At 43.1% G+C, this 20,244-nt stretch overlaps 2 protein-coding genes across 4 annotated transcripts; one reads left to right on the top strand and one right to left on the bottom strand.

The window, feature by feature from the left end:
• Positions 1-189: 189 nt before the first annotated feature.
• Positions 190-11,051, top strand: ccdc191 (coiled-coil domain containing 191). The gene is made up of 17 exons (XM_084566490.1): positions 190-493; positions 1,131-1,169; positions 1,282-1,417; positions 1,545-1,694; positions 2,221-2,399; positions 2,564-2,787; positions 3,467-3,614; positions 3,695-3,885; positions 4,077-4,326; positions 4,970-5,385; positions 6,845-6,936; positions 7,257-7,339; positions 7,436-7,537; positions 7,655-7,798; positions 8,953-9,105; positions 9,438-9,592; positions 10,890-11,051. The coding sequence occupies exons 1-17, from the start codon at positions 425-427 to the stop codon at positions 11,029-11,031; spliced, it is 2,673 nt and encodes an 890-aa protein (XP_084422616.1). The 5' UTR covers positions 190-424; the 3' UTR covers positions 11,032-11,051.
• A 41-nt stretch (positions 11,052-11,092) lies between these two features.
• zdhhc23b (zDHHC palmitoyltransferase 23b) lies at positions 11,093-19,161 on the bottom strand. Of its 3 annotated transcripts, none has more exons than XM_084566480.1 (6): positions 18,390-18,396; positions 16,094-16,241; positions 14,521-15,219; positions 13,977-14,144; positions 12,000-12,263; positions 11,093-11,695 (listed from the first exon to the last, which is right to left on the bottom strand). In XM_084566480.1, the coding sequence occupies exons 2-6, from the start codon at positions 16,228-16,230 to the stop codon at positions 11,662-11,664; spliced, it is 1,302 nt and encodes a 433-aa protein (XP_084422606.1). In that variant the 5' UTR covers positions 16,231-16,241; positions 18,390-18,396; the 3' UTR covers positions 11,093-11,661. The 3 variants fall into 3 exon arrangements, with proteins under 3 accessions (XP_084422606.1, XP_084422605.1, XP_084422607.1); XM_084566479.1 differs by having other exon boundaries at positions 11,095-11,695; positions 16,094-16,248; positions 18,390-19,161; XM_084566481.1 differs by having other exon boundaries at positions 11,101-12,263; positions 16,094-16,248; positions 18,390-19,161.
• Positions 19,162-20,244: the final 1,083 nt, after the last annotated feature.

Here is a 20,244-nt window from a genome sequence, read left to right as displayed (position 1 = left end):
AATCCTGAACATAATATAGTCTCATTGGGATTTAAAGTCTTATTTGTACTTTTTCTTCCTTTATAAATACTACAGTCTCTTTTAGAGAGGCAAAAGCGTTGCCATGGTTACCGGAGGGACGCTGTAACCATAAAACGTCTACTGGGACACGTAGTTCCGAAAGTATTCATTTGTGCGACAATTAGCCAAGAAAGATATCTGTTTTACTCCATTACCCAGAATCCTATGTGAACCAAATCGCGGGCAGTTATGTGTTCATCAACTGCACTGTGCGAGGTCTCTTTGTAGTGACTTTTAAACACGTTTTTACGACGAGAATTTAAGAGTTTACTGTAATGCGTCGCGTATGTTTTTAAAGTAAAGGAAGAGCGACACCAAAATGACGGTTGGGACTATGCTGTAGTAGTATATAGCAGTCAAACAAATGATGATGACATTCCCAGGTCACAATCCTCACCTGTTTAGGTGGAGAAGGCTCGGGTCAGCAGAAACGGTACGTCTGGATTAATGTTAAACTGAGAGGTCTGCTGCATCTGTAATGGCTGATTCAGATTTCACTGCTGGGAAAGGGAATGAAACTGGGGCTGCGTGTTCTAGATAATAAATTCAAGGTGCACCCTTCAACACTTCCCATATCTTAATTGGAAATATGAAATATTTTTCAGACCTTTCCCCAGCATTATTAAATCTCCCAGAGAGGCAAAGGGTAATTGTAAAACTCTATGAATGAAGGAAGAGCACATGTGTGATAATGCTACTGTATGTACAGACCCATGTCAGGGTTTGGTAATGTCATACAGACTTTTCCCAGATACTCACATGCTTACAGCCTGAGACGGAGATAGCTGAATTGCCGTTAGGAAATCGCAGACTTTCTGACGCCTGGGAAATGATTTTGAGGTAATCTGCTGATTTAAGGCAATGGCAAAGCTTTCCTGTGAAATAATCCGCAGACATCATGCCTTTGGCTCAGCCCACAATTTGCACACTGCGTCTGCAGCTCAAGGTGTCTGAGCTTGTGTTGGCATTTTCTAGCAGACAAAGGTGACGATGAGACCAGCATTCCTGTGACCCCTTTGGTGTTTCTTACAAACAGCTTACACTTGAAGTCATTTTTCTCCCAATAACAGATGCATGCGAAGAATTCCGACATCGATCAGTGGCGGAAGGTGAGAAGAACTTGTGTTTGTTCAACAATATGTCAATGTTTTTGTAGCATTGTCTTTTGAAATGATTAGTTACATCCTTAGTTGCATCCTTTTTTTTTTTTGTTATCCTCAGCGAGTGGAGATGGCCTCTGAGTTTGCTGTGTCTGAAGTCATCCCCCACAAAAAACCCCATTCAGGAACCAGCAGACCCGCCGTACCTTTGCAAAGCTCTGAACAGTTAAGAGATCATGACGATGCCTACAGTGAAGGTAGGCTAGTCCATACAACAACAACAACAAAAAAAAAAAAAAACGACCTGTACCTACTGTGTGTGATGGCATTGAGTAGGTGCAGCAGTAGGCCTGATAATCATCTGTGGGTTGTGGCTTTTTGCAGCTCAGGCCCTTCTAGGTGATTGGCTGGGCACCAAGCTGAGGATGGAGTTGGAGATGGAGGACGATGACCTAAAGTATTCTCCAGAGCGGATAAACCCAGCTGCACTGGCTACTGCTCAGCCTACTGCTATAAGCTACAACACCTTTGATGGTACAACAGCTGTTACCTTTTGGAACTTGAAGCTCCTTATTTGAGTTGAGATTTGTTCACATTGGACTTTGTCAGGCATAATGGGAATCAAGATGCTTTCATTTTACATAAATGGTTTTGATCAATATTCAGTTTACTGGATGGAGGTGGCTGGCATCATAAATGCTCATCAACCAGGTGGTTCATTACCCCTTTGAAGCCTTCACAGTGACTGACTCTTGAGTTTCAAGGTGTCCAAATCAATCCATATACAGTTCAAGATACATACTACACATGTTTGCTGCAATTGATTACCTATCTAACAAAGAGTACATCAATGTTTCTGCCATGGTCAAATGAACTGAAACCAGTGGCTGTCAAGACAGAGGGAAATCAATACAAATTTTAATTGTATGTATTGCAAAAAAATAATATATATTCCAGGGCTAATGTGAGTGGGTTAATGGGATGAAATGTATACAATTGTACAGTCCTTTAAAATATCTCAATTATTATTAATCCTTCTCTTTTTTGCAAACATTTTCAGATCTTTATAACTGCCTGGCTGAGGAGGAAGAGCACTCTGCTGTTAACAGCTTCCTACAAGACCTAATGGAGCAAGAAGTGCTGGACTCTGGGATGATGGAGGAACTGGCCCTTGACGGTCGACAAACAAGGACCAAGTACAGAGACCCGAGCATCACCATGGAAGCGCGACACCAGCAGGTATTTGACCAAAACGCACGGCAAATTCTTCAGGTTGCATAAGAGACCTGAATGTTGTGAGTTGGAAAACTGTCACCGCGAGTGGAGCCGAGCGAATCAACTGGAACGATGGGCACCCAAGTTCTGTTCTCAATTACACTAATTGCTACTGATTTCCACTGAAGGTGCGAGAGAACAGGGCCCGGCGGGAGGCTGAGAGACGGAGACAGCAGAGAGAGAGGGAGGCTCAGCGGGGCGCCAGAGAGGAAGCAAAGAAGAGGGAGCGAGAGGAGGAGATGAGGAGGAAGCAGGAGGAACGTAGGCAGGAGGAGATGGTGCAGCAGGAGATGGTGAGACTGCGACGCCAGATAGAGGGGAGGAGAGACCTGGAACAGCTGGTTCGACAGAGGTATGGTACTCACAGCAACCGCTGGCCTGTGCTGGAGTGATTACAACAATCTACCACATCTAAAATTACTCAGGATCTCTTATCTGAGCACATTGTTTGTGAACTGGCCTGCTTCACCTCCCTTTAGTGGACTGAATGGATTAATGGTAACCTATTGACAAGTAAGCCTGTGATGAGCCATATCTCTCTGACCCAAATAACTGTTGAAGAGCCCCTGTTGAGGGTACATAAGAGGCCAGCACGATGAGGCTGCATTCATGTAATCATCTCCCACCCTGTGTTTATTCACTATGGCCTCTCTTTGCCATTGTAAATGTGTCATATGGTAACTTTGAACCTGAGCATCGCTTATGGAAAGAAGTCAACCATGGTCACCACATGGAATTAAAATCACATGATGGTAGAACCTGGACACAGTGGACTAAGGCAAAAGACTTAAAAAGATGCAGTGAGAGATTTGAGCTAACCGCTAATGTCAGCATGCTAACATGCGCACAATGAAAGGTCTAGCATACTGATGTTTAGCAGGTATAATGTAATGTTTACCATGTTAGGTTGTTATGTTTGGATGACATTATTAGTTTATTACTAGAAAAATAACCTACGGTTTGCAACAGAAAAGATCCAAAGACACAAAGAATATCTGCAGTTCTTCTTAGGGAAGTAATGTATTTTACAGGGAAAGAGCAGAAGCAGGAGTGCAAAAAGGAGGAAGACTCCAGTCGCCACCAACGCCTCCCGTAAAGCAGCAGCATCAGCAGCAGGCCGCTGAGCGATTATATCAAGAACAGAAGATTCAAGCAAAGGTTCACATGAGCAACCTCAAGGTTTGTATCTGTGCTGTATGTGTATGTATGGAAATTCTTGAACTTATTTGCGTTTACATGGATTTCTGTGCACGTCGTAGTGCCTGCAGAGTCATTTCTCTGCGTGGTATTCAGTGGTGTTGGACCGAAGGCTACGTATGGGCAAGGCCAAGGCCCTCTGTGACTGGAAGAAGCAGCTCAGAGCATGGCGAGCATGGAGAGCTGTGGTGTGGGCAGAACAAAAGCAGCGTGAGGTGACAAGAACAGAAGAGGAGCTGCGAACTGAAAACAGGCAAGAACCAGAAAGAATAATGTCCTCTTAAGGTCTCAGAATATAAAACACTACAAATATTCCAAACTACAGTGTTAATTAAGAGATTCTCTACGGGCCACACACTGATTGACAAATATTTAATTCCAGGGTACCCTGACCAAGCAGTAATTGTTGGCAAAAAATGTGATCACATCTGTTACCTCCTCCAGACAATGCCAGCTGGCTGCAGAAAGTGACCGAAGGCGGTTGCTACGGCGATGTCTGAATGAGTGGCAGCTATGGTGTCGGATGGAGAGGGAACAACGGGATATTTTGGCCCAGCAGCAGGAAACCAGGCGCAAGATGGCTGCCTTAATCAGTGCTGCATCAACAGGCAAAGTCAAGGCCAGAGAAACCCCGGCTTATCAGCTAATAATGGCCCCACCGGAGGCGCCGAGCCAACCCGAGACCACAGGGAAGGTGAGGGGTGCACTCACAAATCTTCCTATCAGCAACAATTCACCCTCTTCATTAGTGCCTCCCGCTGAAAAAAAAAATCCGACAAATCCCTTTTTTATAACTGACTCGAATATAAAACATCAGCTTTTCCCTTGGCAAGCAATGCGGTAGGCCTAATTAGTGGAGCAATAAATAACGTTGGGAACTCAATGAAAACTGTTCTCTTCCAACTCTTGCCATTGCCATGAGATCACTTGAACCTTTCTCGGCAGCGCAGGGCGAAAAACTTTTCCTGCTGAAATATTCACCACCCTGGAGAGAGAGAGTGGGAAACATGAACGGGACGGCACAGAGCAGATGGAGAGGATGCCAGAGAGAGAAAAGACGTGTAGGATAATGGAACAGGGCTTGAGGGACAGACGAAACAGAGCAGGAGATGAAGAGTGGAGTTTGCAGGAGTTCATGGTGGTGGGGTCAATTAAGAGGTCATACTTGCTAAAAGACCTCTTCTGCTTATGTATTAGGATTCCTGGAGTGGGCCAAAATTGCCCTGTGATACACAGAGAAACTGCATCTAATTTGCAGCCTTGAGCTCTTTGCAAAGCTCTGGTTTGATGCTGCCATGTATAATCCTATGTTCTCTGTTCTCATTTATACTCTGTAGGAAGATCACAAGAGGGCAAGCACTTTAGCCCCTGAAGCCTCTGTGGTACATCAGATTAAGACCCCTGTGGTTAATAAGGCCCAGCCCTCCGAGCCATGGCAGGTGACACGACGCCATGCAGCACCCACTCCTGCTGAGCTCCAAGAGGCACGGCAGAGAGCAGAGGGCGTCCGTTCAAAAACCACAGCGTCGCCAGGCAGCAGGTTGGAAAACAGACACGCGGTCCAGCAGGAGATCATCACACAGCAGAGGAAGCTGCTGAAAGAGCAGCAAGAGCAAATTTCCCGGCTGAGGGAAAAGCAGAACATGATGGGCCTGGAGCTGGAAATGGAGAAAACCGCACAGCTTACCCAGCTATCAGTGTTAAGAGGCTCGAGACCAAAGAGCAGCCACAATTTGGACCCCAGGGAGCAGAGGTACGCCCGCAGCATATCACAAAAATGTAAGCTCTGCATGAGGGCGTATCGTATTCAAAGCAAAACATTTAAAAATCTGTGTCACCACACAGCCATCTCTATATTCAAAGCAATTTTGAGGGTGCATCTCTCTCCTGAGGCAGTCTTTATGGAGGGCTTGAAAGTTGTGATTAAGCTATAGAGCATCTGCTCTTTTTGTGGAAAAATAACTGACGGGTGAGCCATGAGTCAGATTATTAATAAATGCCTCCACTGTCAAGCCACCATGCCTGCTGATATAAATGTTAGTAAGTCATTAATGAAGGGTAGCAAACCTTTTACATGTTGATTAAGCATCAGGATGACGAGTTTGTCACTCTTTGATAGCCGAGCAGCTAAAGCTCAGTGAGTCATCTTTAGTTACAAATGCTAATTGCCGATACATTGATCCATTAGGTCTGCATTTGTAAATGTGAATATGTGAAAGTCCTGCCGCGCTTCCCGCAAGGTCAGAGGTCAAACAAGACAGATTTGCATGCTGGAGAACAACAGATGCCAGCCCACATGGCAACTAAACTAACAAAACCAGCTTACTGTTTAGTTTCAGTACAATATCATACAAGCTGAGACCAGAGGGTGATGACTCTTTACTGTGTTCTAGTCAAAATTGCAATAGTCCATGTCAAACAAAACAAAATTAAACCTGGTCACCAAAGGTTGGTCAGTGTGTTGGTGCAGGAATATTAACAGGAGATGGGGATTTTAAGTCTTTTACTGCTCTCCAGTATTATTTATGTGCTGTATATACAGTATGTGAGTATACTCTTGTACATGCTGTGTAGCCTGGATTCATATTCAGCCCTTTTTGATTGAAAAGACTTCTCCCGTAGCTCCCCATGCCCCAGATATGCCATTAACCCTCTCAAGGTGATGAATAATCACATAGGTTTACTCACTTCTTCCTACAACAGAGAATAGGGGAATAACAAGTTGGCAAGTTTTGCCTCGGTGACTAAATATTGGGTTGGAACCTATATTTTTTATGTCTTGTATGATACGAATACTGTTTTTATGAGCTGCACCAACGTGAACTGGAATAAAAGCCATTATCTGTTAATAGCGTTTTTTAACAAATAAAATACAAGAGCAGAGTCAAAGAAACCGATCAATGACAGAAGGGTTTTAAAGAGGAGATTGTGCAAAAGTTTGTACTTTCTATGGTTCCGTGGTTTAGATAATACAATTTTTAAGTGGCTACTGATCATATTAAACTTTCAGAGGATACAACCTTGAAAGTTTTCAGCAAAAGCCAAAACATCAACACCTTACTGGAATTCATTTTCGGGTTTAGGGGCGGCCCGGCTCTTACTCAGTACCTCTCTGAATTAAATTTGCCAGGGAAGTTATCAGGATGATGTACAGACTGAGTTATGACAAGCCTTTGTTTCTGTGCATCTGGCTGTGATCGTTACCGTTGCAGGGCACAGAGAGTTGCGGGAGAACCTGACAGTCAGCACGCACCTTCGAGGAAAACTGTCACGAGCCAGACGTGCCCCCATCCAATCATCACAGGTCAGTCTGCATGTCTGCAAGCTCACCGGCAGAGGACACACACAGACTGACACATACATACTGAATAAGCATGCACACAAGGTACATGTTATATTCCAAACATGTGCTGTTGCTCTTTTGTCAAGGAAATTAAATGACACTAAGTCACACGTATAGAGAGATTACTTTTGTGCATGTAAATGGCTAAGGTGTATAGGCCTCAAAAACATGCATTCGTGTTTTCACATCCTGCTACGTGTTCTGAATATGAAGTGACATAGACAAGAAAGCCCATATCCACTCCTGAGGCCAAAAGAAATCCTTTCTCTCTCTCCCCAAAGCCATGGAGGCCCGTGCACAACAGCGCGCGGAGCGACGGAAGGAAATCGAGGAACTCAAGAGAAAGAAAGACGAGGAAAAGCTGGTGAGACTCGTTCAGTCGTTTCCTGGAGGAACTGTAGTTCATGGCAGTGATGTTTTAAAATACACGAAACGCATAACTTTGATGAACAACTTTCAGGCTGAGATGAAAGCCGCGGAGGAGCAAAGACAGAGAGAGGAGGAGGAGGAGAAACGGAAAGCGGCAGAAAAACGGAGGGAGGAGAAAAGACAAGAAAGAGAGGTATGCATTCCATATTTTATGGACAGGGACGCTGAAAGACATGAGTCAGAATACTATAATCAGCAGCCCTCTCCTGAGACACGCACCAGACTGATGTGACAACGTCACTTTCTGCAGAGGGAAGAGGAAAAACAGATGCAGCTAAAGAGGCAACAGGAGCTCCTCAAACTGGCCCGTCAACACTATCACAGAACCTTGTTGCTACGGCGAGGCCTGGCACCATGGAAACGCTTCATTCAGCTCAGAAAAGCCAGCATGGAGGTAAGTCACCTGCCCCGTCCGTTTCTGCTTACAGCAACACAAAAGAGAACGAGCCTGGCCTCTTGACGCTGGCTGTGGAGAGCGTGCTAAAAAATCTTATTGGAACAGAAAGCTATGCAAGGTGCGCTTCAGGCTCTCCATTATCACCCAATTATCATAAGCAAAAGGGAAAAAATTCTGACCTCCGAGGGTAAACGTGGCTCAAAAAGTCCAAGTGTGTGGATTTGAATAATGGAAGGCCTGCCTGGCTGTAGACAACACTAAATCCGTCTGCTATCTTGCCGTCATGCAAGACAACATGCTGTCAAACTTCACTCTGTCAGAGCCTTTTTTTAATTCAAATCTCATGGCCCGAGGTTTTTCTATGGCTCACCGGCTTATATGTGGTTATGAACTTCCCAGATTTCTCCTCCCAAGATGACTGTATTTTTCCTTCATACAAAGAATTATACCTAGATTATGCTTTGGCTAATCTTTTATTGATGTGTTTTGACTTTCCCATAAAATATTTATGCATTCATTTCTTACCGGGATTTTTCTTTGACCGTAGTTTCATTTTATCGATATCACTCAGCTGGTACTACAGTTAAACTGGCTGTGAAATGCTTTCAGAAGCGCTATATAAAGTTAATTATTGTTAATACAGACCACCACAAACCACACGCTGTGTATCCACGGGCAACCCACTCTTAACACCTTTAACAGACTGATAGTTGTGGGCAAAATGTTCTCATAAAAATGCTCACCAGGCAGCAAAATGAAAACTCCCCAAGCCAAAGGCAAAGCTTCTACCCACCATGCAACGTCGCACTGATACTGTTGGACATGCCCGCATAAAGACTCTCAAGCAAGGCAGAGGGAAAACGTCCAAACAAAACCATGTGGCTCAACTCCCTAGCTGCTTTCTCTTGACACTATCATCCACTCATCTTCAGAGTGTTTCCCGTTTTAGCGCAGCTTCACGAAGGAATCCAGAAAGCCTTGTGCACGCACGCTTCACGCTAAGACATGAAATCTCTTTGTTAGCGGTGAGGTGCAGTCGAAGGCAGCCGCTTCATCATTTCATACACTCCATTGTTTCTACCTGGCACATATGATTGAGTTTGGACGCGTTCATCAGCGCGCATTGGCGCTTCTTTTTCAATCCCCGCCAGCTGGCTGAGAGTCATCGCAATCTCTTTCTCCTGAGGCGGTGCACACTGGGCTGGCAGCAATCAGCAAGAGACTCCCTGTCTGAGAAGGAGGCCTGTGCTGACCAACTGTACCATCACTTTCTGCTTCGGAGGAGCTTAAGCTGCTGGAAAAGAGTGCGTATACACCAGCACACACAATTACTCCATCACGACTTAGCTGATTTACACTTTTTCCTAATCCCTCTTACAATTATGTTTTCATGTGTAGTCAGTTATGTCATCTAGGTGCCGTTATGTAGTCAATTATGTTTTAAGGTGTGAAGAGAAAAGTTTTAACCATTTTATTCTTATTCTCTTCCATCCTTACAACTAAAACCCAAAAAAATGGTTTGAATGTCAATTAGCAGCATTTTCCAGCCTTTAGAATGAGATAAATCGATCATTTCGAATCCTACTTGCCAATGACAAATTTTCCCACTTTCTAAGTGAACAGTCGTTTGTTTCAGCTGAAAGACGCGAGGATAATTCAGGAGGAGCGAGCCGAGCGTTTCCATCGCCGACACACTCTGAGGAGGTTTCTGCTGGCCCTGCTGGACCATGTGACCCAGGAGAGGCTGGTGGAGTGGGACCGTCAGGAGCTGGCTCAGGAGCACAATAACAGGTCTGCCACCACTGACTTTGCCATATGTTCACTGTATGGATGCTGCAGTAACATAACCAAACACACAGGGTGGGTTATATTAAATTAAACAGGGTGTCAAAACTTTAATTACAAGTTGAAAGGCAAAATAAGAGCAGCTTTGAAGTATGAGAAGAAATGGCCTTTAAGAAAGAAACATTCATTTAGTGTTAAAGTCTTTGGTAGTCACGAATAAGCAGATGCAGATAATGACACATTTTAGACTGGAACATGCCCCGCATGAGAAGTCGTCGGGACATTTACCAATTTGAAATGCAAGAGCCTCGGTGCATCTTTTTGTGTGTTATCCACCACAGCTCCCAAATTGCGTGAATTGGATTGAAAATTACACCGTCATCTCCTTGACTCCAATGTCGTCCCTCATAGCAGCAGCTGGCCGCAAATGTCTCTTCGTATTATGATTAATGGAGTTAGTTGCGTTTTGTTTGGTAGCATTGGGTTTCTAGCCTGACTGGATTTCTGTAATAATAGCCTTTTTAGATACCTCCCGGTCAATACATTTCCAGAGTAATTGTGATATATTGCTCATGCACGGGGCCACGGTTGCAAGTGTTCTGGTATTCGCCACGTCCACCATGCCAGCTGCCTTAGTTTCGAAGGTTGGGATGCTAAAAATTTTTAAAGGTTGATGTTGTAAGTCGTGCACGCCAATTGTCAGAAATGTTATTATGGGACTGAAATTTTACTTGACAATGACGCCAGAGGATCAATAAAAACACGTCTCTCAAAACTACAAATATCAGCCTCCTTGCTAGAGGACTAGTCAATAAGTCAGTGTGATTCATCCTCTGGGGATTACTGTATATGAACGTCTGAACAAAATGCTGTAGCAGTTTCTCAGAGAGCTGTCAAAATACAGACTGACAAGCTAAAGAATCTGATTAATTGCTAATTTGCAATCAAGTTATTCCACAGCCTTCGTTTTCTGTTACATTCTGCCTCGATAAGGTTAATTAAACATTACGACGTCTCCTTTATCTCAGGATGGACAAAATTATTCCTGTAGCACTGATCTAATTTAGTGATTTCGCTGTCATTGCCCCATAATGAAAATGTTTATGAACATCAGCTTGTCAGGTGAGGGCTTCTAAATGACCCCAGGTTGCAGGTGAATTCCCAGCAGCTGCCCAGCTGCCACTGCCAACACGCCCCAAGTAACATGTGAAAACTTATTAATCGTTGTCAACCTACAGGTCCCGTTGATCCAGTTTGTCATTTGCTCCGTTTCCGTCTGTCCCTCCATCTGCCTGCATTTCAGACGGGTGCTGCAGCGATGTTTCCTGGCCTGGAGGCAGCTTCCATGTCTGCTGCGCAAGGAAAGACTGAGGGATGAGCGGCGGGGGAAGCTGGGCCGGAGAGTGGCTGAGGTTCTGCCTGATTTCTGCTCCGTTCCACTGTAAAGCCTCTGGGAGAGGCCGTCAGTGGAGGTGACAAATTGCATTCCCATACAGGGGACACGCAAACATGTCAGCATCACTTGGTAGAGGACACGTGCATATGCAAACAAATAGTAAATACATGTTTATCACATTAATTTAATAAAATAAATAGTTTTTACAAACCCACACACAATTGGACCCGTACAATTATTAGCAAACAGAAAAAGTTTTAAATCCCACTGAGGACTGAAAAGCAGCGATAGTGGAAAGCGGTGAAAAACTAATTTGTCTAGCCGATGTTAATTTGTATGGATTCATTTGCTCTTTTCATATCTTCAGTTTCATTTGAAGGTCTGTTTGAAACTGCTTAAAAGAGTCAAACTATTAATATATTCATAACTATGCAATTAATTTCTGTGGAACTTAAATTAACCTGACTGTACAGAGACATTTCTTTTATCTGCGAGAAATATCCTGAATGCCTTTGACAAGGCCAAATAAGTTCAAGTGAAGACAGTGTTTGTAGAGGGTGAAGGAAGTAACAGACCATCCTTAGACAGGTGTGTCTGTGTATCCAGATGAGTCGTCTTGCAGTTGATGCTGTGCTCATGTGGAAATGTCCCAATCAGCGGACTGGGCATTATTGTCAGCTCACTCTTGTTTTTTGCCATGTTCCACCAAGGCACTAGGATGAAGAGGAGACATAAGGGCAGTGTTCAAATCACAGGAAGACATCCAGTGTGAGGGAAATGTGTGACAGAGCAGATTCAGCTGCATAGAAGAGACGCCATGGCAGTGAATGTATCTTATTGGAGTCTGCAGTTGTTATTGCTAAGAGTCAAAGTCCCTGCAACTCCACAGTTGCACCTTAGAGCATAGCTGAACAACCCTGACAGCTCTCAGTGTCATGCTGCCATCCAGTGGACAGGAACAGAACAGGAGTAGTCATAAGTCCCCACAGTCTACAGGGCTGTGTAACGGTCCCTTACACGAGGTCTGCAGGAGACGGGGGATTCACTTTGTCTCCCATGGTCATGAACTCAGACCAGTTGCCACGGAAGCCTCGAGAGTAGACGCCGGTGTCCACGACGAGTCCCCAGTATGCTCTCCGGGCAGTTTTCTCTCGCAGGGCGATGCGTGCTTCACGCTCGGTGACATTGTAGCTCACGTTGATGACCTGTACAAGTAGGAGGTGGAGCAGCCCACCGGTCACGATACTGCTGTACCACGCACAGGTGAAACAAAGTGCAGTGCTGGAACACAGACATGAGGAAAAAATGAAAACCGTGATTACACTGTCACAAATTTTTCAGTAAGGATCTTGTTTGCTTGTTTTTGGCAGTGGTGGCACAATACACATTATTTCAGCAAGAAATAATTGAGTGTAAATAGAAAAGGTGATTTTTAAACACAAAGTACTCTGTGTAACCTCTTCAACTGTGATCTATCCACTAATATTCTGAAATAACCTTTTAAGATTTTGAGTGTGCAATGCCTACACATCATATCAACTACTTCTCTTTAATTGCTCTGAGCAGACACACTGAGTTTTTCTCCAAAGGCTTTATAGGCAGCCCTTTAAGGTACTCTTGAAACTGATTCAAGAGGCTTTGTGTCCAGTGTGCAAGAACCTCATTGGAACACGTCACTCGGTTCTTGGAAAAATGTCAAAATGCCCCACAAGGAGATATTTAAGGAAAGCAATTTTGCTCTTGATTGGTGCTAAAAGCCTATCAACCATTTCCTGTTTCCATGGACTCTATCTTAGAAATTAGACAATTAGACATGCAAGTACTGAGCTCGTCTCTGTGCATTTTTACCAGAAGCTTGGGAATAAATTATAGCGGATCCTTACTTTCTCTGACTAATAATGCATTCTAAATACAGATACTGACTCATATTAATTGCTTCCTGAAGTACTGAGTAGGCAAGAAACCAGTTGCAGTTTTGCAGCAGTTTTTCTAGATATTTCTACAACAAAAGGAAGGAAACTTGACTCTCGGAATGTCTCAGTTTTTGCCAATAGTGTCAATAATTATAAAAGAGAATAGTTTGGTGTATTGGAAAATGTTTGTTCTCTTACCTAGACATGGAAAGATTAATAATACCACTCTCTACAGTAAGCTAGCGCCAGCAACCAGCCAGCTCTGTCTGCAAGTGATAAAATCTAATTATCAATGCCCCTAAAGCCAATTAGTTAGCATATTTTTCCTCATTAGTTTAATATGCACATAACCCAAGGTGTAAAAATTGCTATTTGTGGTTTTAAATACGCTTATTTTACAGACCTTGAGCCAATACAAGCTAACCAGCTGACACTTGTTTCAGTTTAGGCATAAAGATAGAGGTATCCATAGTACAATGTAATTATTTGATTCAGCAGTAAAGTGAATGTGTGTATTTGGTGACAATATATCCACTGACATTAACATTGAAAAATAGACAAAGGGGTCATGAATCTGGTTATTAAATAACACTGACCAAGCCACGTACTGTGTGGGATAAACAATGATGATATCCGTCTGAAGCACTTGCTTGGTTTCAGACCTGATGTACAAGAGATTTCTGTAATTATTTTTTTCCTTCATTCCCTTTCCAAGGTTTGTTTTTGGGATTTTACCTTCTTAGAACAGAAGGTCTTAAGATAAGAGGGTGTCATATGCCTCTCCGGTTGTTATTCCTTAGAGGCAAAGATGGGATTTTAGCCTGTGACAATATAACTCACCTGAATTATTTTTTTCTTATCTGTTCTTTTCTATTTAAAACTCCTTATGTGAGAACCTCAACAGTTTCTGGCCTTTAGAACTTTCAATATGCTGTGAAGGACTAAAATAAATGCTAATTTAAATCGAAGCATCCTACTTTAATTTTGAAATGAACTAAAGATGTTATTACCTAAACTTCTGTATGTAATAACACCATAATACTGCGTGTGTACCAATTATGAATGTGTGTGTTCTTAGTACCTGTACTGGTTATAGACTCCCGGGCAGTAGAATAAGGCGGTGAGGAGGTTCTGATGCGGGCAAACACTCTGCAGCACCAGGCTGATGCCGTACAGGGACGTCAACAGGAAGAGGACGAGCGTGAGCAGGAAACTGCGGTGATTGGCCTGGCCCACGCAGCTGTTTATCCTACCGCCGGCACGGACAGGAGGGCACGCACATACGCACAAGTACACACACAAGCAGACAAAACATTGTACTGAGACCCAGGGGTTACACTGCACTACACACAGACATGCAGGAACGCACACATCAGTGTCTGTGGACGGTAGCAAGAACAAATGTTGACTTCTGCCAGTGATCATGTGACTCCATGATGTTGAAACAACATACAAATATGGTCAAGCACGACAAAAACACATCATTTGGTTTGAGCAGACGGTTCTGAGAAAGACATCGTCTGTGTATAAAAGACAAGCAGGTGGAAAACAAGACAACAGAGATGTGACACACAGAGGAAGAAACAGACTACAGGCCGAGTGAGAGGCATTTTAATGGAACCCACCAGACACAGTGGTGGTCGAGACGCAGCACGCAGACACCACAGATCCGACAATGTCCCGCCCTTGGGGGGCGCACCACCCTGCACGCCGGACACCAGTTCCTTCGGCTACTTTCCTTCAGCTCCCCCTCCGCCTGCTCCGCCTGTTCCGACGACCCTGTCCGGTTGGCTACCGTCATAGTCACATCCTGCCTCCCCCAGTCCAGGGAAGGGTCTTTGTCTGGCATGGGGCTGTAGTACGTCACCGTGCTGTGGACGGACTCTTGGTTCGGCCGTACGATGCCGGGTTCCCTCTTGGTGTGAAAGAGAGCTAGCAGGGTGAAGACGACCCCTACACTTACCACCACCAGCTGATGCAGTCCAACATCCCCACGTGGGAACACCTCTGTGATGAACAAGTAGTACATATACCCCAAGGAGAAGATGGCGAGGCTAAGGAAGAAGAGTGTTTGTCCCTTCTTGCGGTGGGTGAAATAGTAGTACCACAGCACCAAGCCAGGCAGAGCTGTCAGAACCACCAAGCCAAGCAGGAAGTGGAAAGCAGCAAGGTGCAACAGGACGGGAAGGAGAATTAGAGGAGGGATGATGGACAGCTCCAGTTTTCTGGCTCCACCCCACAGCCATGGTACACGAATACGGTCTGTGACGACTGCAGCCACCTGTGATAGGGATTCAGGTTTCTGAGCCTCCCTCTTCAGAAACCTGATGGGGTGAAGGGTTTAATCATTTTATTTTCAGTTATCAACTCTTGTTGTGACAAACCTTACATATGTTTTAAAGAACCCATATAAACCTATTTCACAGCTTGCATTTCATTATAATTGTTATAATAAAAACATTAATGAGTGTCATCAACTTTACATTTAGATGTTTTACAACTAGAGCCTTGGCTATCAGTGACACCGATGCCTGCAATATCTGCTGTGAAAAGGCAGGCAATGTTTTCAGAATCTACAACTTCTTAGGACAACAATAATTTAATTTCTATAACTAAAAATCTGGCTCTAAAATCTGTTTGTTTGTTTTTTTTACAGAAAAGCCAGACAAAAATAGGTATGATTCATGCTTTGGTTGCATAATTTCATGGCAATCCATGAAATAATTGTTGACATATTTCTGTCTGGTTTAACGTAATGGACCAATGGACCATCCGACAAACAGACCAACACTGTCACTGCTAGAAACACAGCATGAACAGTTCAAATTGTCGAATACTGACTTGTTCCAGCTTCTGAAATGAGAAGATTTTATTTGTTTTGTATCATTGTCAATTTCTGTGAAGGTTCTCTGTCACACATGTCATGGTATATCTCAAAGAAAGCTAAAATAAGGCAACTGGACTTGAAGTTGCATTCTTTAAAGTGACTCCTTCGTTTTTGACTGTGGGTGGGATACAACAAGCAATTTAAAGATGCCACTTCAGACTCAGCTTTATGACACAAATTTGACAGGCATTTGTTCTTTTGTTCGTTTTACTGTCAATTAATGAATAATTTGAAAAAATACATATCTACAGATTAAGTAACTATGACAATAATCCCAGCAGAAATCCCAATGTCAGTTGAATGTCTCTCACTTGTCACATGCATCATCCAGGTCCTCACAGTCACAGCAACAGGCTCCTATATGGCTGCGCTCTCCGTCTCTGTTCACGTACTCGCAGCAGCACAAGGTCTCCTCCTCCTCCAGCACCTTATTGCGTCGCTTCTTCATGACAGACAGCTCTGCAGCCTGGCAGGTGTTAAATATACAAGTTTACTAGAACAGTCATTAACTTCATTTTGTGAGGGTTTGAGCTATACACAAAGACAAACTATATTATAGTCGAGAAGATACAACTAAAAATACCTCTAAAAGCCCACTTTGCTGAAATGACTTTTGCATACTGCAGCTTACCGGCCATTTGCATGTGTTGGAGTGGATGGAGTGGTTCCAAACCGATTTCCACCACGCACCACTGCAAAGCATACCCTGTTCATTTGACCCTTTCCAGTCCACCTCCTACCCCCACATCTGTGACACATCTGTCATGTTTTGGTGATTTACAGTGGGTGGGTGTATTTATATAGCACAGACGGATTTAAGCCGAGGTTAGGGCAGTGTCAGCATTTATAACAATCACAGGTTGCCCTCAGCCACAGACTGATGATTCCCCTGTGAACCGCAACGTGGGATTAATCCTTCAACTGAGTTAAACCTCTGCGTGTGTGTGTGGGGGGGGGGGGGGTGTTGATGTGGGCTGAATGAGCCTCTGATTAGCAATGAATCAAAGCACGGCACGCTGCTACTGTTACTAGTCAGCCGGTGATTAAACTAATATCTTAATAAGGGCACTGAGGTCAGGAAATGCCACCAGCATCTACAGTAAGTAATGACTCCTTAAAGGCAACCTTGGGTCGGTTAAGGGCAGTTTGGGTCAAATGTACTGATTAATGAATGTGTGGTATCACCAAATAGCACATCTGCTCCCTGAAAAAAAAAAGAAAAACACTAATTCAGCTGCAAGGATACATAATGTGACTGTGATGCTCAGCAGTTTTATATTAGCTGTGTAATACTTGCAGCAGCTGCAGGACGTAAGAATGCTTTGGAGAGGAAAAGTTAATTGTATCTTTGAAATTTAATGCCAGATGGCTGATGTCATTTGAGTGCATTTGTAGGAGGAAATAAGAAAAAAAGATACATTTTTAAAGGGTCAAATAAAATCTGATAATTTACCTCTTTCCTTTATTTTACTGTATAGTAAACACTAGTATAACAGCATGAGATTCACACCATTCTTTGGATATTATCAGGTCTGAAAATATCAACATGGGCTTTTGGAAACTATGAAAAATCTGTGCTTTTCTTCAGTTTTCTCACTTTTTATAAGCCAAACACTTGTAAAACATGTTTCAATCAAGATAGCGATTGAAGCTAAATAACTTGAACCATCATTATATAGATGCTTCACTATTTGTACCATCAAACAAATGGGAAAAAGACATCTCATCAAACATGGATGAAAATAACACTAGTTGCTGTTCCCTGAGTAGAAATATGCGTATTTGGTTGTGTTGCCAAGTGTGAAATGAGAAAATTAATACCACTTTCACGTCCGTCTGTCAGATGTGAAGTTGGTCATGAGGTTGTTAGCTTAGCTTAGCATGACTAGTTGAAATAGAGGTTAATAGCAAACCCGGCTCTGTCCAAAAGTCACAAAATTCCCTTATCAGAACATATAAACCTCAAAAATTCTTATAAACTTTTATGAACAACCATTTATGGTTTTATAGGAGCCGAGGTGATGTGTCTGAGTATTTCTTGGCCAGGTGCAGTAACTTCCTGGTACCTTGTTGCACCCCCAAAGAGGTTGCCAGGCAACCAACAAAAAAAAAGATTCTCTTATAATATGCTATGCTAAACTAAGCTAAGCTAAGCTAACCAACAACGGCGGCTTCAGTAGTTACACACATGAAAATGGCTTTGAACTTCTCAAATGAAAATAAGCGTGTTTCCTGTGATATGTGTGGAAAGTATAAAAAAAAAGAGAACTGCTTCAAAAACTGCTGCTGCTGCTGTGTGTTATTATGAAGAAAAGGTGGATTTAATTGGCACCTAATTATTAGAGTAACATATGTATTCTAGTGTGCCGTATTTCAACAGTTCAATTGACAACTTTTCTTACACTAATACTTTAGTGTTTGTTTTGGCTGTACAATAAAAGGATATACATGTGCTTCCTGGCATTTTATTGCTCAATAATACCGTTTAGTCTTTGGCTTCGTTGCAGACAGTTAACCACCGACACAGTAAACCCACACAACCATACCTGTCAAAGAACTGCTGTCAATCCAGCACCAAAGACACACAACAAACCAGCTTGAACATACCTGAACACCAGCCTCCTCCTACATGCCGATGTTTCCCAGCAGCGCTAAATGTATCGACTCAAACGATTTCGCCCCCGCCGGTGCTTCTCAGCGGAAGTATTAGCGCTGGCGGCGACGGTCGTATCCGGTGTTTCCCGCCGCTACATGACTCCCGGTGTGCCGCAGAAGTCACCAGAACATCGGCAGCTGCTGATGTAGACAGGCTCGATCCGAGTGTCCGGGTCGATCAGGGTCTTCTCTGCGGGGTTTCGTTCTATTTCAGCCCCGGTTTGGAGCAATGGTTTGGAGGGGTTTCTGAGGCTCTGCAGCCAAACTGAGACGACAGTTTCCCTCCTGACGTCAAACGAGACAGACTTTCCCCGCCCAGGATTTATAGATACTCCCACACCTACAACACGGAGCTGCTGTGTTTACAGCATTTTAACTGCTTCATGTTCAATTCAGTGTCCGCACGGGTAGAGGCAGGAAATTAAACATTTACTCTTATCTATTTTGATAATCAGTAAAATCCTGCATACAAATATGTCTGTAGGAACAGTACATAGGCAGAGTACAGGCTACTTAGGTAGGCTATGTAAAAAAAGAACATGTAGCTTCATTGGATTATGACTAGTAATACATTATAGCACAAGTATCATACTTAGCCTACTATATACAATATACCACACATTCTGCAGTTTATCCAGTTGCAGACAGTTTTAATTACTGTATATACATCTGGCTATTTTATTCCAGTGGTTTAAAGTGTAGGGGTCAGTCTCTTCCAAATGTACATAGATGAATAAATAAATAAAATCTGTGCTGTACAAATTTAGACAATTTTTCTCACTAAAATGACTTTCTTTTTTGTTTGTATTTTTAATATTCCATCATTTCACCAATATGTCCTCATGTATCTGAACCTGAATAAGATATTAAAAGCAAACAAGAGGCCCCAGGTAGGCTTTTATGAGCTTGCCCTGTTTCATAACCATAACAAGTTTATCATGTGTTTGTTATAATTTTTTTTTATTATTATGTGTTACAGTCTTATTATGAAAAGTGGAGCACAAGCCTAGGTACGCCAGCCATATAAATGCAGTAGAACAACAATTATACTATTTCCAAAATATAGTAGAGATAAAGTATACAATAAACTTAATGGAAATACCTTGAACTTCTTGAGAATGATTAACGTAATGTGAGAAATCTTTGTGCACATGCGGGGGCAAACTGCCCGGACAAGAGATCTATGAAACTGTTTGGTCCCCGGACAAAAAAGATGAGAAAGGGTCCCCCAGGTAGTTGCCCTTTGGCATATTTTGCAATGACAAGCATAAAGCCCCTCAAACCCATGAAGCCCTTGCAGTGCTTTAACAATACTCCACAACCTCCACTTCTATATGACAGATTTTGCTCATTTGGACTGGGCGCCCTGCATTTTTGCCTGGGGCCCTCCAGAACCTAGGATCACCATTTTCAAGATCATATGCCATGAGGATACTACACAAGAATATAGAACATTTCCTCCAGGAACAAATTGGGACAGGGTGCTGGTCAATAATTAGACACTGCTTCTGTCGGCTTGTATTTCACCTGTGACAAAGGGACAAAGGCACATTTGGCCATGGTCCCATTCAATCTTCCACTTCAGTAACAGAATACACAGTCTGTGCAGCTTGTGCAACCACAGCTATAAAAATACTTTAAATGAGAAACATGTTGACTTGAGTGTCTAAATTGTTTTCAGAACAATTTGATTTTGCCAGAAAAAAAAAAAAAAAAAAACATTGACGGATTAGCCGTATTCCAGACATAGGAAATGTTTCATGAAGTTTCCATTCAGTCGTTGGGACAATATTTGGATCCGCATATA

This window comes from Chelon labrosus, assembly GCF_963514085.1.
Source record: "Chelon labrosus genome assembly, chromosome: 18".
Lineage (NCBI taxonomy): Eukaryota > Metazoa > Chordata > Actinopteri > Mugiliformes > Mugilidae > Chelon > Chelon labrosus.
This window is presented reverse-complemented; position numbering and strand designations above follow the sequence as displayed.

Bases quoted from the DNA above. Each gene is read 5' to 3' on its own strand.
- ccdc191 (XM_084566490.1), top strand. From the start codon at position 425: ATGATGATGACATTCCCAGGTCACAATCCTCACCTGTTTAGGTGGAGA. The intron at 494-1,130 runs GTACGTCTGGAT...TCCCAATAACAG, and splicing joins GGCTCGGGTCAGCAGAAACG to ATGCATGCGAAGAATTCCGA. The intron at 1,418-1,544 runs GTAGGCTAGTCC...GGCTTTTTGCAG, and splicing joins TGACGATGCCTACAGTGAAG to CTCAGGCCCTTCTAGGTGAT.
- zdhhc23b (XM_084566479.1), bottom strand. From the start codon at position 16,230: ATGAAGAAGCGACGCAATAAGGTGCTGGAGGAGGAGGAGACCTTGTGC. The intron at 12,264-13,976 runs GTACTAAGAACA...TCTGTGTTCCAG, and splicing joins GGAGTCTATAACCAGTACAG to CACTGCACTTTGTTTCACCT. The intron at 11,696-11,999 runs GTAAGGGACCGT...TCTTCATCCTAG, and splicing joins CCGTCTCCTGCAGACCTCGT to TGCCTTGGTGGAACATGGCA.